The 17,835-nt window shown below is 37.2% G+C and overlaps 1 protein-coding gene and 1 long non-coding RNA gene across 2 annotated transcripts; both read left to right on the forward strand.

Annotated features, from left to right (window-relative positions):
- The first annotated feature begins 4,151 nt into the window (after window positions 1-4,151).
- Window positions 4,152-8,362, forward strand: LOC141705318 (uncharacterized). Its single transcript, XR_012568296.1, has 3 exons — window positions 4,152-4,370; window positions 7,548-7,730; window positions 8,227-8,362. It is a non-coding gene; the product is annotated as an uncharacterized LOC141705318 (long non-coding RNA).
- A 14-nt stretch (window positions 8,363-8,376) lies between these two features.
- Window positions 8,377-10,903, forward strand: LOC141705306 (protein DETOXIFICATION 14-like). Its single transcript, XM_074508324.1, has 7 exons — window positions 8,377-8,511; window positions 8,589-9,133; window positions 9,500-9,586; window positions 9,672-9,728; window positions 9,812-10,050; window positions 10,160-10,365; window positions 10,560-10,903. The coding sequence occupies exons 1-7, from the start codon at window positions 8,377-8,379 to the stop codon at window positions 10,596-10,598; spliced, it is 1,308 nt and encodes a 435-aa protein (XP_074364425.1). The 3' UTR covers window positions 10,599-10,903.
- The last annotated feature ends 6,932 nt before the right edge of the window (window positions 10,904-17,835 follow it).

Below are 17,835 nucleotides of genomic sequence, written 5' to 3' on the forward strand. Positions count from 1 at the left end.
TGAGCAGGCCTTAAAGGTAACTCATGAAGACAACTATGGTAGAGGAGGACAACGAAAAACTTGTTTTCGAGGAGGTCGAGGACAATGCAGAGGTAGGGGTCGTCAACCATGGAGTAAGGCAACAATTGAGTGTTACAAGTGTCATAAGCTTGGACATTTTCAGTACGAGTGTCAGGCAAATTATGCAGGTATGGAAGAATCTGAGGAGATGGTGCTAATGGCATATATTGAGACGCTTGAAGATGATAAAGATGTTGTGTGGTACATTGACTCCGGGTGCAGCAATCACATGTGTGGTGATTTATCTCTCTTCTGTGATGTAAAGAAAGGATTCAGCAAGGTGGTCAGATTGGGAAACTCTGCAACTATGAATGTTGCCGGAAAGGAAAGTGTTTGTTTAACTATCAAAGGGGTTAATTATATTGTACGAGATGTGTACTATGTGCCTGGTTTGAAGAATAATCTTCTCAGTGTTGGACAGTTGCAAGAAAAAGGCTTGGCTGTACTAATGAAATCAAATGAGTGTCGCATTTATCACAACACAAAGGGCTTGGTATTTCAAACCAACATGACAGAAAATCGGATGTTTGTGTTGACATCAAAAGCCAAACCAATCAACAAAGAAAACAAGGAAGAGGATTATCTCCAAGTTATCACTGAAGACGTGGCTTATCTCTGGCACCGAAGATTCGGTCATCTTAGTCACCAAGGATTGAAGATGTTATAGAAAAAGGGGATAGTAAACGACTTGCCAAGTTTCTCAGCAGGTGAAGTTGTGTGCGCTGATTGTTTGAAAGGAAAGCAGCATAGAGATGTAATTCCAAAGAAAAGCACATGGAGAGCATCGGTAAAATTGGAACTGGTTCATGCTGACATTTGTGGCCCGATTTCTCCAGCTTCAGAAGGCAAAAAGAGGTACTTCATTTGTTTCATTGATGACTATAGTAGAAAGACGTGGGTTTATTTTCTTACTCATAAGTCAGATGCATTCAGTACCTTTAAGATATATAAGGCTCTTGTTGAAAAGGAAATGGAGAAATCCATTAAATGCCTAAGAACTGATCACGGAGGTGAATTCACATCAGGTGAATTCAAAAAAATTTGTGAGAAGAATGGGATCAAGCGACAATTAATAGCTGCTTATACACCACAGCAGAATGGAGTTGCGGAGCGAAAGAATAGAACCGTGATGAATATGGTGAGGAGTTTGTTGATTGAGAAGAATGTTCCAAAAAATTCTGGGCAGAGGCAGTAAATTGGGAAGTCTACGTTCTTAATCGATGCCCAACAGCAGCAGTGAAAGAATCAACGCCAGAGGAAGCTTGGTATGGGGAGAAGCCTTCAGTTGGACACTTAAGAGTCTTTGGTTGTATAACACATGCTCATGTACCTGATGCTAGACGAACAAAACTCGAAGATAAAAGTAGTTGTTGTGTTCTTTTTGGTGTAAGTGAACCAACAAAGGCATACCGATTATTTGATCCAATTTCCAATAGGATTATTATCAGTCGGGACGTTGTCTTTGACGAAGATAAACAATGGGATTGGGAAAAGAACACTGAAGAAGACAACATTTTTGATTTGGAATGGGAAGATGAGACAAGTGAAGAAAGGGAGGAAACAAATACAGATGGAGAAGAGGAAACAAATGCAGATGGAGAAGATGAAAATACAGATGAAGAAAATGCAGATTTCGGTGGTGGAAATGAAGAAGAAAATGCAGAGGACTCTCCACTAATAGAACCTCGAAATAGAAGAACACCGGGATGGATGGATGACTATGTTTCTGGAGAAGGTTTTTCTGAGGAGGAGGAAGAGGTACAGACTCACTTAGTTTTATTTGCTACTGCTGTTTATTCCGATCTTACTATATTTGATGAGGCAGTAACAGACAAGAAGTGGAGGGAAGCTATGGATATGGAAATGAGGTCAATTGAGAAGAACAACACGTGGGATCTCATGGAGCTGCCAAAAGGAGCAAAAAATATTGGAGTCAAATGGGTATACAAAATAAAGTTAAATGAGCTTGGAGAAGTACAAAAATACAAGGCTCGTCTGGTTGCCAAGGGATATGCACAGGAATACGGAATTGATTATAAAGAAGTTTATGCTCATGTAGCTCGTATGGACACAGTTCGAATGATTCTAGCTCTTGTTGCACAAAGAGGGTGGTGTGTATTTCAGCTTGATGTAAAATCAGCATTTCTTCAGGGAAAGATAACTGAGAATGTGTATGTGGAGCAACCAAGGGGTTATGAAAGAAAGAATGAGGAGCAGAAGGTCTATAAGCTTAACAAAGCTTTGTACGGGCTCAAGCAGGCGCCGCGAGCGTGGTTCAGCAGGATTGAGTCATACTTCAAAAGGGAAGGTTTCAAGAAGGAGGATAGTGAGCAAACGTTGTTTACCAAAGTCGAACAAGGTAAATGTTTGATTATTAGTTTGTATGTTGATGATTTAATATTTACTGGAGATGATGAAAGAATGATATGTGAATTTAAAGAGTCTATGATGAAAGAATTTGATATGTCAGACTTGGGTAAGATGAGGTATTTTCTTGGCATTGAGGTGGTTCAGTTCAATGGTGGTATATTTATCAGTCAAACAAAGTATGTAATGGAGGTGTTGAGGAGGTTTGGAATGGAGCATTGCAATTCTGTTGAAAATCCAATGGTTCCAGGAATTAAAATCTCTAAGGATGAAGATGGTGTGGAGATGGATGGTTCGTTTTACAAGCAGCTGATTGGAAGTCTAATGTATTTAATTGCAACAAGGTCAGACATAATGTATGCAGTTAGCTTACTTAGCAGGTACATGTCAAGACCTACATCAATTCACTATGAGTCAGCAAAACGAATTCTACGTTACCTGCAAGGAACAACAAAGTTTGGTATTCTTTACAAAAAGGAAGGAAATCATGTATTGATTGGCTTTACTGATAGTGACTATGCTGGATCGATTGAGGATAGAAGAAGTATGTCAGGTTATGTTTTTATGCTAAGTGGGGCTGCAGTAGCTTGGTCATCTCGAAAGCAACCCATAGTAACTTTAAGTACGACAGAAGCTGAGTTTGTAGCAGCTGCAGGGAGTAGTTGTCAAGCTATATGGATGCAAAGGGTACTAAAGAAGATAGGCTACAGAGGTATTGAAAGTACTCTGATTTTTTGTGACAATAGCTCAATAATTAAGCTATCAAAGAATCCAGTAATGCATGGCAGGAGCAAGCACATTGATGTGCGCTATCATTTTCTAAGGGAACTTGTGAACGATGGAGTTGTGTAGCTTCAGTTTTGTGGAACAAGAAATCAGTTAGCAGACATTCTTACTAAACCGCTGAAATTGGAGACATTTCGGGAGCTGAGAAAGAAGCTTGGAGTTTGTGAGATTTCAGGAGTTAACTAGCTGCAAATGCAGTCTAGTTCAAGGGAGGGAATGATAAGTTTAGTCAAATAAGAGTCCTAGTCTTTAGCATTATTGGCTAGTGGACGATAGTTGATTTAGTAAAAGTTTGTTTCCTTTATTCTAGTTGTAGTTGTAGTGGTGGTTTCCTTATTTTTAGATATAGGTGATCGTAGTTTTCTCTTTAAATATGTTGTGTTTTCAGAAGGAATAAATAAGTTATTTGCTTTGAGTTCATATTGTAGTTTACAAGTCCTCCCTCTTTGAAGAATGAACTCAGCACCAGAGAAACATCCTCGAGAGTCAAGACTATGAAGAACATATTATTGTTGAGGATCAAGGATTTGCAAAGAAAGTTACAAGGCTTGAGAGATTTTTTCACACCAGCAGCTATACCATCGAGGAGGTGCTATCATCTATTAGTTAGCAGTTCTAGTCCAAGATAGATCCTGTAGAGGAATGGACGAACAAATCTACATTTGCAGGGACTGGATTCAGTTCTGAAGGATCATATAAATGGTAAGTTACAAAAAACATTATTTTTGCTTAGATATAATAAATCATCTAATCCAAAGGCCTCATGTATGTTGTTAGTAGAGGGTTGTTGCATCACGCTAATGCTATTGTTTACGGTGGTTAAGTGGGAGAATTTACATGATTTTAAGTAATTAGTTAGCTTCTTCTGTTGCTTCATTTTCTATATATACATATGTTCAATGATCATTTCCTTCAACATACTCAAATCAAGTGCTCACACCAATAACAAGTGGCAACCACACCAGAGTACTTGCATAGCTACTACTCGATATTTTTACTTCCAAAACATCGTCAATTCATAGAAACAACTAGACCAATCCGCAAAGTAACGTTGCAACTCATTCATCGTTTCTCTCCCGCTCTCTCTTTTCACATCGTTGATAGCTTCAAGAAATTCTTAAGAGATAAATTTGTTGATCACGATGATTTTTATTGAGGTATCGGTGGAAACTAAATTTTATTGATATTCGTCTTCCTTCGTTTAATTTTGAATACTTTGCATCTCTCTTGATTATATTTGATTCTTCTTTACTCGTAAGCTCAGTTGCAACTCTGGCTTTTCATGTCTCTGTTTGTCGTTTGCCGTGCTCTAGTTTTTAAGCTTCAAATGGGAAGTGAAGGAGCAGCACTTGCTATTGGTCTAACCTGGTTCAGTGTCATCCTTCTTGACCCGAAATTTCTATGGAGATGGTCAAGGGTCAAGGACCACTTATTTGAATTTCTAGTTCCGTCCCTGCATTTGAGGGTCAGGGTCTTTGGATCGGTTTAGTAACGGGAGTTCTGGTGCAAAGTATTCTCCTTGCTATTATAACAGGTTTATCATATTGGAAAAAAGTGTAGAATTTTAACTGATTATATATACATAAGTACATATATGTTTACTTCTCACTAGTAAAACACAAATCACACACAGATTTGCACACCAAAAGACCTGTTTTTTCATTAATCAATGATACAAAATATATAGAAATGAACTAACGTACTGGTAGCTATAAATCAGGAAAACTAGTAATGGGCCTAACAACTCCTACTAATCCCCTGTCACTTATTATGAGTCCTACAATTTCTCCACTAACAGCATGACTAAGTCATCAACTGAACAAATCAAATAAGAAAACATTATTAATTTACTACAAATAAAAATAAGTTTAAGATTATTTTTCAATAAGATTATTTTTCAACAAAAAGAGGTTATGTTTTGTAAACTGACTTTTTAACGTATAATTTTATATTTTATTTAAAGAACGTAGTTAAAGCGCTTGTGAATAGGTAATGCGATAAATCATTGGGGAAGTAAAGAGGGGAAAATGTTCTGTAAAATGTAGAAACATACATATAGATTGAAAATTAGCATTTCATCTGACGAATCTGTAGCTTCTCTTTCGGGTAAAATAGATGAAGGTAAGGGTGCTTGAAATCGAAAGTGAAAAAATCTTTTGCCATTAGCTCCCTGCACGACTGCAGCCGAAGGCAATGTCCAGTTACCAGAGTGCTATAAAATGTTTATTGTAATTTTTGCTGGTTAACTGGCATTTCGCAGCATCTTTTAGTCTTATTTTTTCGCAAAATTAAGAAGTAGACATGTAATGCCTGCAATTTAGAGGATAGTTTACTTAATAACACGAACCCTTTCAAATAACACTGATTTGATCAAGTTTTCTGTTGAAAACATCAGTAGTTACTATAAATAATCTTCATCCTCCTGACAAACCTTCAAACGGTGACGATTTTGTTGCGATAGATTGGTAGTAGGATAATGTCATCACATAGTGTTCAAGCTGATTTGTGCCCGTTTGGGAAATTTTAAAATAAGTAGCTTATGACTTAAATTGAATAAGGACTTGTAAGTGATAACTAAATGAATACTTATAAGTTAAATAAGTGTTTGGATAATTTTACTTTATAAGTCAGAATTTTTTTTACCTGGATGAATCAAAATTAATATTTTTTAAATTTGATTGTCTTAATTCATTAAATTTAAATTAGATTAACATTTAAAAACATATATTCTAAAACTAAATAAAAAAGCGAAAAATAGAAATAAGTTGAGAAAAAATATGTCGCTACCAACATTCAACTTATCAGCTTGCTCATAATTTAGTAATTCGACTTATAAGTTGAATCGACAAACACTCGTTAATAAATTATTACGGACTTATAAGTTATAAGTTAACTTATAAGTAATATCCAAACAAATCCATTATTGGACGAACATCCAAATAAGGACTTTCCCCCAGCAAAGTGTTAATTTCTAAGTTAGGTGCTACACTAGATTCATTGAATTGCTATAGAGCTTTAACAAGTCCATTTTTGTTAATTTGCTCCAGCATTCCTTCTTATACAAATAATTTAATATTAAATAATGATTGTATATTTAGAATTTTTTTGTATATAATTTCAAGTTAGGTTAAAATAGTATAAATAGTATATGATTGTTGAAATCTTATTTATAAATAATAAAGTCAATGTATGTTATTGCTAAGATTTGAACCTGAAAACATATGTGTATCTTTATAAATAATAATATAAATATTTTTTGTTAACGGAATTCGAACCTGAGAGCTTATATGTATCTTTATAAATAATAATATAAATATTTGTTGTTGACGAGATTTGAACCTTATAACTAATGAAGTGTATTTTTTTAGTATATGGATCTAAGGGCTTTGTTTATTTGATGAAAAATATCTGACGGTCGTGATAAAAGAAGTATAACCAAAATAATGGGTTAACCAAATTATAAATTATATGTAGTATAGATGTGTGCTTGTAAGTCAGCATGTTTATCAGTATCTGTATCCGGATCTACATCCAAGAATTTTTAAATGATATATCTAAATCCGGATCCGACAGATACTATCCGGATACGAATAATATCAAGATCCGATAATATTCAGATTCGAGTATCAATCTAATTTTATTATTATTATTATATTAAGAATTCAAAAAAAATACAAAAGATAGTGAAATTTTAAATTATTGTTTAAAAATCAAGTTAGGATTTAGAGACGAAACATTAAAAATTTGGTTGTTGGTTCTTGGTTACTCAATCTAGATGAGAACCGTTAGATATAATTTTAAAAATTATTATTCAAATAGTATAAGATCGAATACTACAAGTAACATATTATTAAAATTATAATTTATAATATATAATGATAAAAACGACCGTGCATTGGTTATATATATCTATACTATATTATAGACGAAACATTAAAAGTTTGGTAGTTGGTCGGTCGGTACTTGCTGAAATTACTTAATTACCCTTACTTAATTATTCTAATTCAAATTATTAGGTCGATCAATTATAATTCTAATTGATATTGAAGCCAACTTCATATATTGTTTTACCAATTTCAATTCTATTTTATATTGAACTCTGTATCATTATAATTTATATTAAATTCAACTTCTTCTATCAAATTATATTTTAATTCATATCAAGTTCTGATATTATTCAAATTTGTTACTTCGGGCTAAATTAAATTCAGAATTTCAAATGAAATCCAGTTTCCCAAACGGATAATAAAAGAAAATTGCAGGTCTCAGAAATGGTATGCAAAATGTGAAACAACTATATACTTTAGCTAACTAATTCATAGTTTCTGTTGCAGGTACAAAACACCAGGGAAAGGGTGGTTGAATGAAAGTTTCGGCTGAGAAGTGAAAAATAGTTTTGCCATTAGGCTCCCAGCACGACAGCAGGTGGAGGAGATGACCAGTGAGGCTTCCTGCACGATAGCAAGCGGAGGAGATGGAGAAGATGACCCGTTCCAGAGTGATATTGCAATGCTTATGTAATTTTGGCTGCTACATGATTTCATAAGTTTTTTTTGGATGTCAAAATACGGGGTTTTCAATTTGAATTTTATATACTCTATTAAAGTATAGGTGCATTCAACAAAGATTTTATGAAATTATTTAAAATCTGATGGTATTCGATCAAGATTTAAAAAGTTTCGGAAACTCAGCCCAGATCTGAAAACTAGCGGTATTCAACATAAATTATAAACAAAAACACTTACATGAATGTGTTGGGGTACATAAATTTGTAAATTCACAAGAATATAGTTAATTATTAAGGGACAGTCTTACATCATAGGTGCAGCTAATCTAAGGTAATAGTACTAATTAATTAGTTTGGCATTGTCTGCAAATATGGTTGATCATAATTTGGAACTCTCTTGTTGCTGATGTTTAGTAACGCTTTTGTTGATGTCAAAAAACAAAAAGTTTGTTTGGCATTTTCTCGCTTTGGTTAGGAATACAGTAACACAATTACGCAATTACTAGGTAGCTAAGCATACAGAGGAAGCCATGGCAGACGAAAAGGGAGGTGTGGCAGTGAAGACACTAGATAACGAAGACAAACAAATGGTTGCAGAATCGACATGGATCGAGTTTGCAGCAGAGACCAAAAGGATTGGTTCCATTTTCTTACCGATGTTGCTTGTTTCAACTTCACAGTATTTGATAAGATTCTTGTCCACTTTAATGGTTGGCCATGTTGGAAAGCTTTATCTCTCTGGTGCCGTTGTCTCCATGTCTTTTACAAATGTTACCGGCTTCAGTGTTCTGGTAAGTTTTGTTCGAAAAGACAAACAAGATTTTGCTGAATGTCTTAAGTAACTGAATATTGATTCTTTTAAAAACAGTATGGAATGGCCAGTGCACTGGAAACATTGTGTGGTCAAGCGTATGGCGCGAAGCAGCACAAAAAACTTTCCAAATACACTTATGGCGCCATTATATCTCTGCTTTTACTTTGCATACCAGTAGCTATCTCATGGACTTTTATGGAAAAACTTCTGATCCTACTCCACCAAGATCCCCTAATTTCACACCAAGCAGGAAAGTTTTCGATCTGGTCAATACCAGCATTATTTCCTTACGCTATTCTTCAACTATTAATTCGCTACTTGCAGTCTCAGTATCTGATTCTTCCTTTGCTCGTAAGCTCAGTTGCAACTCTGGCATTTCATGTCCCAGTTTGCTGGGCTCTTGTTTTTAAGTTTCACATAGGAAGTAACGGAGCAGCACTTGCTATTGGTCTATCATATTGGTTCAATGTCGTCATTCTTGGACTTTATGCCATGTATTCACCGAATTGTGCTGAGACTCGTGCTCCTTTTTCTATGGAGGTCTTTAGTACAATCAAGGAGTTTTTCCAGATTGGTATCCCATCTGCTCTCATGATTTGGTAATTATACTTCCTATTTCATTATATTTTTGTCGATATTAGTATTTTGCGTCACTATTTTAGTATCATTTTTTCGATATTAGTATTTTGCGTCACTATTTTAGTATCATGCTTCCTAAGGAATGTCATAATTTCGCAACTTAGTTGCTGCACAAAATGTCATAATTGGGTAATATTGTCGTTACCTACGTGGCTACGCCACGTAAGGAGAGGTCTAAAGTTGTCAAGCTACCAGTTCTCCTAAAACCGATTTTAAAAGGAGTGCCTAATTTGTTCACATATCTTCTTCAGTCAATTTTCTCAAAAATTACTACTGAAGTATTAACTATTGCTCTAATGTTTTTCAACAAAAATGTTTTCTTGCAGCCTCGAATGGTGGGCCTGTGAGATAGTCATACTTCTGGCTGGGGTAATGAAAAATCCCCAACTGGAGACTTCAGTGCTCTCAATTAGGTAATGCTTCTTTCCTTTGTGTTGTTGGTATTTTAGGACAAGCCAATTGAACAACTGCTCACTTCTTTTCTTATTTACTTAACAGTATCACTGTCGCTGTCCTGCATAGTTTTGCCTCAAACTCTCTTTCAGCTGCTGCCAGGTGTGTCAGGCTTTCTTTCAGAATTTATGAAACAAATGAATGCAATTTGTAGTATGGACTCAATGTATCTCCAATATTTGTAGTATTCGGGTTTCAAATGAGCTAGGGGCTGGAAATGCAAAGGTTGTTAGGAGGACTGTCTGGGCAGTTTTGGTTCTTGGATTTATAGAGGTTGGCATTTCAGCGACAGTACTTTTCTCCCTGCGCTATGTTTTGGGACTTGCATTTGTAAGCGATAATGAAATAGTGGACTATGTTAGAAGAATGACTCCATTGATATGTCTGACATTGATCTTAGACAACATTCATGGGATACTTTCTGGTAATCAACTTACTGGTTTAATTTTATTCTTTTTTTACAAAAATATATGCGCTTTCCTAAAATGACAGTCTCCTCTTTCCTTCTTTAATCATGCCTTATGTATTTGTAGGAGTCGCAAGAGGAACCGGGTGGCAGCGTTCTGGGGCTTATATTAATCTTGGGTCATACTATCTAGTAGGAATTCCAGTGGCTATAGTATTGGGGTTTCAGGTGCATTTGAGGTCCAAGGGTCTTTGGACCGGTTTGGTAACAGGAGGTCTAGTGCAAAGTATTCTGCTTGCTATTATAACAAGTTTATCAGATTGGAAAAAAGAGGTTCTGTTTCCTAAACTGACTTTACTTAGAATTTTATATTTTATTTAAAGAACGTAGTAAAAGCGCTTGTGAATAGGTAGAGCGACAAATCATTGGGAATGTGTAGGGTAAAAAATGTTCTGCAGAATGTAAAACATACATATATAGATTGAAAATTAGCTTTTCATCTGACAAGTCTGGAGCTTCTCTTACAGGTAGAAGACACCAGGGTAAGGGTGCTTGAAATGAAGTAAAAGAAGGTTTGTCATTAGGCTCCCTGCACGCCTGCAGCTGAAGGCAATGTCCAGTTACCGACTGAGAATAAAATGTTTATGTAATCTTCGTTGTTACATGATTACTGTGTACATGTAGAAGGCTGTAAGAAGACTACCAGAGATGTTATGTTTGTTTAGAAAGTCAGACACAAATGGATAATTGGCATCCTGCAGCATCTTTTAGTTTTCTTTTTTCAAAAATTAAGGTCTTGAGAATTAGAATATGTGATGCCTCTGAAAGGCCAATCAGAGCATAGTTTACTGATTAACAATTAATTGATCAAGTATCTGTTAAATAACATTAGTAGCCATTATTCATCTTCAACCTCAAGATAACAAACCTTCTGTTAGATATTTTAGTGTAATTGGATTAACTAGTTGACCAATGTGATTGTAATATTTCATCAAACAAGTCGGGAGAGTGCGGAGTGCATGCTTGTTTGAGTTTATTATGATTTTCGGTATTGGCGGAGGTTGGTGTTAATGTGAAAAGACATGTCTTTTTGACACAACCGCATATCTCAAAGGATGTGTCTTAGGACATGTATGAATGTGTCTTAGGACATGTCTTTTGGACATGGATGTGTCTTAGAACATGTCTTTTGGACATGTATGGACGTATCTTAGGACATGTCTTTTGGACACCTATATAATACTTGCAACAGATTTGGTCATGGATATATAGAAAAAAAAATAAAAGGTTGGTTGTTGAATTCACACAAAATTCATCATTCTCTGTTCTTATATTCTGATTTTATCCGGTTGAAAAGTTTGGATAACCACCAAATTGTTTCAATCTGAAATTGTTTGTCAAGACTTCAGAATAATCCAAGTTATCCTCTATTTTATATACAACAAAGATTGAAACAAGTTTATTTTCTGAAGATGGCGAACAACGAATCTGTAAAAGACATGACTAGCAAGTTTGCAAAACTAGACAAGTTTGAGGGACATGACTTTAGAAGATGGCAAAAGAAGATGCATTTCTTGTTAACCACATTAAAAGTTGTGTACGTTTTGAGTACTCCAATGCCAGAAATGATTGAGGAGGAAACTGTAGAACAGACTAGAAGACGCTGCAAATGGGAGAATGATGACTACATCTGTCGGGGTCACATCTTGAACGGTATGTCTGATTCTCTTTTTATATATACCAAAATGTTGAGTCTGCAAAAGAATTGTGGGATTCCCTTGAATCCAAGTACATGGATGAAGATGCTTCTAGCAAAAAGTTTCTGGTTAGTAATTTTATTAACTATAAAATGGTTGATACTAGACCGGTCATGGAACAATATAATGAACTGTTAAGGATTTTGGGACAGTTTGTTCAACACGACATGAAAATGGATGAATCCATTTTGGTTTCCAGTTATTAGATAAAATGAATATGCAAATGACACAAGTAATTAGCTAACTTGGATACTCAACTCAAAGGCTGGTGGATTACTCTCTTAATTTGAAAAGAAATTACACAGTGATATTTAAACTATCAAGCTAAGTGTCACAGCTAAAAACCAGGAGCATACTCCCGTTAGTGCCACACGACTCTCCTACCCAAACTCAACTACCAGAGACCTATTCTTATGCAACTACGTACAGGTGTAGCTGACTTATTCTAATGCAAAATACAATTAATAAAATAATATGTTTAGATTAATATATAATCCAACATATTCCCCCTTAATCTAAACGTGTTTGAGGTTTTTAACTCCAAGCAACTCGCGCAACTTTTCGAACTTGGCAATGGACATTGGCTTCGTTAAAACGTCGGTTCTCTGCTCGTTGGTACTGATGTATTTGATAACAATTGAGCCCTTCTCTACGCACTCTCTAATAAAGTGATAACGCACGTCTATGTGCTTACTACGACCATGGAAAACAGGGTTCTTAGCCAGGTCAATGGCTGACCTGTTATCTATATAAATTGTTACAGGTCCAACTGGTGCATCTGTAATGTTGCTGAGAACTCTCTGTAGCCAGATTCCCTGACAAGCTGCTGCAGTGGCAGCCATAAACTCAGCTTCGCATGAAGATAGAGCTACGCACCGCTGCTTCTGTGACACCCATGTAATCAGCGACTCATCCAAGTAAAACGCCATGCCCCCCGTGCTCTTCCTATCATCTAAATTTCCTGCTAAATCACTATCTGAGAATCCTGACAGTAGATAATTTCCACGACCCTTCACATATGTTAACCCATATTCTAGTGTGCCTTTGACGTAACGCAGAATTCGTTTTGCAGCACTCATATGTAACGTCGTGGGTCTCTCCATATACCTGCTTACCACTCCAACTACGTAGGCTATGTCCGGTCTGGTGTGAACCAAGTACCTCAGCCCTCCTACCATGCTCTTAAACTCTGTTGAGTCAACTGGACTGCCCTGTTCATCCTTGTGCAGCTGAAACTTTGGGTCCATTGGGTACCTAACTGGACTACACTCAGTCATACCAGATTTTTCAAGAATTTTCTTTGCATAAGACATTTGCTTCAACTCAATAAAACCACTTCCCTGAGCTACTTCCAGGCCAAGATAGTATGACAATTTTCCGAGATCACTCATCTCGAATTCATTGTTCATCTGTTTCTTGAATTTTGTGATACTTGTTACGCTTGAACCGGTGATGAGCAAATCGTCGACATACACCCCGATTATAAGTGACTCATTTCCTTCACGCCTTGTATAAACAGCCTGCTCAAAAGGACACTTGACAAAGCCTAATTTTTCAAGACATTTATTCAATTTAGCATACCAAGCCCGTGGGGCTTGTCTTAAGCCATATAGCGCCTTGAACAATCTGTAAACCTTCCTTTCATGACCTTCTATCACATATCCCTCCGGTTGATTCACGTAGACTTCCTCTTGCAATTCTCCGTTTAAAAACGCTGTTTTCACGTCAAGATGGTGAATTTTCCATGCATTCCTTGCAGCAAGTGCTATCAACAAACGCACTGTCTCTAATCTAGTAACCGGAGCAAAGACCTCCTCATAGTCGATGCCACACTTCTGCACATAACCTTTTGCGACTAAGCGGACCTTGTGTTTTACAATGTCTCCGTTGGTATCCCTTTTAAGTTTGAAGACCCATTTTAAGTCTATGGCCCTTTTTCCTGGTGGTAATTCTGTCAGCTTCCACGTTCCATTTTTCTCGATGGCATCAAGTTCAGCCTTCATAGCACCTCGCCAAACCTTTTCTTTTACCGCTTGACTATACTTCACTGGTTCATCCATTTCCAGCAGTAACAGTTCATCAGCAAGCTCCACTTCTTCCGTGCAGTTGTATATTTCATTGAGTCTCCTGAATTTTGTTGGCTCGCTGCTTTCACTGGACATTGTCTGTAGAGTTTGTGAGCCTGATTCAATCGAGACTGATCTGCTTGGCAAACCACTTTCTGTGCTCCCTGTTTCATGACTTTCACTGAGATCTGCAACTTCATTCTGCGAAACTGGTGTACTCGGCAAACCACTTTCTGTGCTCCCTGTTTCATGATTTTCACTGAGATCTGCAACTTCATTCCCCCCATCTCCTGAACCTGTTTCGGCTTGATACCCAGTCACTGTAAACATGCTTCCTTGTTGCTGGCTTTCTTTTTCCTTTCCCTTCCACTGCCAACCTTTTGCCTCTTCGAAGATAACGTCCCTACTAACATGTATGGCCTTTGTGTTTGGATCGAACAATCTGTATGCTTTTGTCCCGGGTTCTCTTCCCAAATGAACAACCATTTTACTTATGTCGTCTAATTTTTTTACGTGCACACTTGGCACTTTCATATGAGCAATGCACCCGAACACCTTCAAGTACTCGATCTGTGGTTTCTTCTTCGACCATGCTTCGTATGGAGTTAATTCTGTTAAAGCTCTCGTTGGCAACCTGTTTAGCAGAAACACAGCATGTCTGACTGCTTCACCCCACATCCATGAAGGCTTATCTCGTTCTTTTAATAAGCTCCTGGCCATTGCCACCACGGTTCTATTGCGTCTCTCCACGACTCCGTTCTGCTGTGGGGAATAGGGAGCCGTGAAGTGCCTGGTTATTCCAACATTTTCACAGAACGCTGAGAATTCTTTAGAGCAAAATTCACCCCCTCTGTCCGTTCTCAGCACCTGTATCACCTCCTTTGACTCATTTTCGACCAATGCTTTGAATTTTTTGAACATACTCAAAGCCTCATCTTTTGTCTTTATCATAAACACCCACATGGCGCGGCTGAAGTCATCAACCAATAGCAAGAAGTATCTATTCCCAGCTGGAGTTGATGGCAATATTGGGCCACAAATATCTCCGTAAATCAGTTCCAAACGCTTTGTAGCAATGAACCCAGTTTTAGATGGGAATGGGCGTCGGGCTTGTTTTGACAATAAACATCCATGACAGCTTTCCTTTGGGTAAACAATGTTTGGCAAGCCATGTACCATTCCACTTCTGGACATAAGACCCATTGCCTGAAAGTTTACATGGCCTAGGCGTAGATGCCAGAGCCATGATTTTTCTTCTGTTTTTGACAACAAGCAAGCATTTCTGTTTTCCTCGATAACCAGTTTATACAAACGATTATGAGACTTCTTTACTTTTATAAATAACTTTCCATTCTCATCATATATCCACAAATATTCACCGCTTAAAATTACTTTGTTACCACTCTCAGATAATTGGCCCAAACTAATTATGTTATTACAAAGTGTAGGGATAAAGTATACCTCTTGCAGGGCTCGTTCCTCTCCATTCTTGCAAGTGAAGTGCACTGTCCCTTTTCCTTTTATATCAACTGTGGATCCGTCCCTGAACCGCACCTTGCCAGTTATTCCTTCGTCCAAGTCTCGAAACTTCGATCGTTGCCCGGACATATGATTACTCGCCCCGTTATCTAAGTACCAAACATTTGATTCTCCAGTTTGGCTGCCAATATTCGACTCCATCTTTGGGTTCACTCCACTTTCATTCAACAGAACCGTACCCTTTTCTTCGCTTCCACACTCCAGTACAAGAAGTGCAGGCTCATCATCTGTTGCCTGGGTCAGGTTCACCTCAGAATTTTGTTCTCTATTTCTCTTTGGTTTTCTGCACTCTACTGCATAGTGTCCGAAGGCATGACAGTTGTAACACCTCAATTTGTTTCTGTCACGTGGTCCACGTCCATAATCTCTACCACGATTCTCATTACTGGTTCGAGCCACTCCTTTGTTTGCCTTTTTCAGCCATTCCTCTCGTGACAACAGCAACTGTCCTTCACTGGCTTCTCGCTTTGCCCACTCCTCTTCAGTAAGTAACAGTGGTTGCCCTCCATTGGTCTCTGTCTGTCCCTTTAACCTCTCCTCGTGAGCCTTGAGTGAGCCCACGATTTCTTCCACAGACATAGTATCCAGATTTCCAAACTGTTCAATTGCTGAAACAATTTGCAGGAACTTTGTTGGCACTGCTCTCAGTAATTTCTTGACCACGTATGTTTCTTCAATTACTTCGCCTAGTGCTCGAATGTTCGTCACCACACCATTTAATCTCGAACAAAAGTCATCAAGTTGCTCTGTCTCCTTCATGGTCATTGACTCAAACTCAACTTTAAGAGTTTGAGCTTTTGCCTTCTTCACCTTATCAGCTCCTAAGCACATGGTTTTTATGGCATCCCAAGCTTCTCTCGCCGTTTTCTTCTCTGCAACAGATAACAATGTCTCCTCGGGAATTGCTTGATAAATTGCTGCCATTGCGATCTTGTCTATTCTCTCCTCTACTGCTGCATTGGATCCTTCTGCTCGATTGCTCCCCACACGCCATGCGCTTGCATGAAAACTCTCATCTTTAGTGCCCATGTTGTGTAATTGGTTTTTGTGAGCATTGGGTAGGTTAGGCCAACTGTGTTTTCTTTTGTTTTGCTGGGTTCCATGGTTACTAATTTTGGCATATACTTGGGCATTCACCAGGGTTACTTACTGAAGCTCTGATACCAGATATTAGATAAAATGAATATGCAAATGACACAAGTAATTAGCTAACTTGGATACTCAACTCAAAGGCTGGTGGATTACTCTCTTAATTTGAAAAGAAATTACACAGTGATATTTAAACTATCAAGCTAAGTGTCACAGCTAAAAACCAGGAGCATACTCCCGTTAGTGCCACACGACTCTCCTACCCAAACTCAACTACCAGAGACCTATTCTTATGCAACTACGTACAGGTGTAGCTGACTTATTCTAATGCAAAATACAATTAATAAAATAATATGTTTAGATTAATATATAATCCAACACCAGTGTTATAGACAAACTGCCACCCTCGTGGAAAGATTTCAAACACACCCTGAAACATCAGAATTGAACTTGGAAGTCACTTCAGAATTGAAGAGGCTTTAAGGGCTCAAGAAATTGAGAATAATCCTAAGGGAAAGAATCAAGTCGGTAACTCTTCTGTAAATATGGTTGAAGATGGTGGATCTTCTAAGAATTCAAACAAAGACAATGGTAAGAAGAGGAAGTTTAAAAGAAATAACAATACTTGTTCCAACAAGAAACCAAAATTGGCATGTTGGAAGTGTGGCAAACCTGGTCATTTCAAGAAGGATTGTCGGGTTGGTAAAGGCAAGCATAACGCTGGTCCAAGTGGATCTAAGGTTCCAGAAAAGCAACAAGGTCAGATTTTAGTACAAAATTATAATTATGGGCAGAATTATGTGTCACTAATCTCTGAGGCATTTTATGTGCAGGATGATAATGTTGCATGGTGGATTGATTCTGGAGCAACAAGTTATGTGTGTAAGGATCTTCGTTGGTTTGAAGATTTTCAACCAATTGAAGATGGATCTATGTTAAAGATGGGAAATATTGCAACTGAACCAATAAAAAGACTAGGAAATGTAAAGCTTGTTTTTACTTCTGGAAAATATGTATTATTAAATAATGTGTTGTATGTTCCTGGAATTCGAAAGAATCTCTTGTCTGGTGTTGTATTGAATAATTGTGGTTACAAACAAGTGTATGAAAGTGACAAGTATATCTTGTCAAAGCATGGTACTTTTGTTGGCTTTGGTTATTTATGTAATGGCATGTTTATGTTGAATGTTAATGTCTCATTTGATGATGAATCTGCTTGTATGGCTTCTAATAGTGCTAGTAATAATTCGAATAAATCTAAATTGTGGCATGCTAGACTGGGACATGTACTTTATAAAAGAATAAAGGATATGTCTAAAATGAGTCTCATACCAAATGTAAAACATGTATGT

Source organism: Apium graveolens, chromosome 2, assembly GCF_009905375.1.
Source record: "Apium graveolens cultivar Ventura chromosome 2, ASM990537v1, whole genome shotgun sequence".
Classification (NCBI taxonomy): Eukaryota; Viridiplantae; Streptophyta; class Magnoliopsida; order Apiales; family Apiaceae; genus Apium; species Apium graveolens.

Coding starts and splice junctions, on each gene's coding strand:
- LOC141705306 (XM_074508324.1), top strand. CDS start 8,377: ATGTTGCTTGTTTCAACTTCACAGTATTTGATAAGATTCTTGTCCACT. Junction 9,729..9,811: donor TCTCTTTCAGCTGCTGCCAG/GTGTGTCAGGCT, acceptor CAATATTTGTAG/TATTCGGGTTTCAAATGAGC. Junction 10,051..10,159: donor CATTCATGGGATACTTTCTG/GTAATCAACTTA, acceptor ATGTATTTGTAG/GAGTCGCAAGAGGAACCGGG.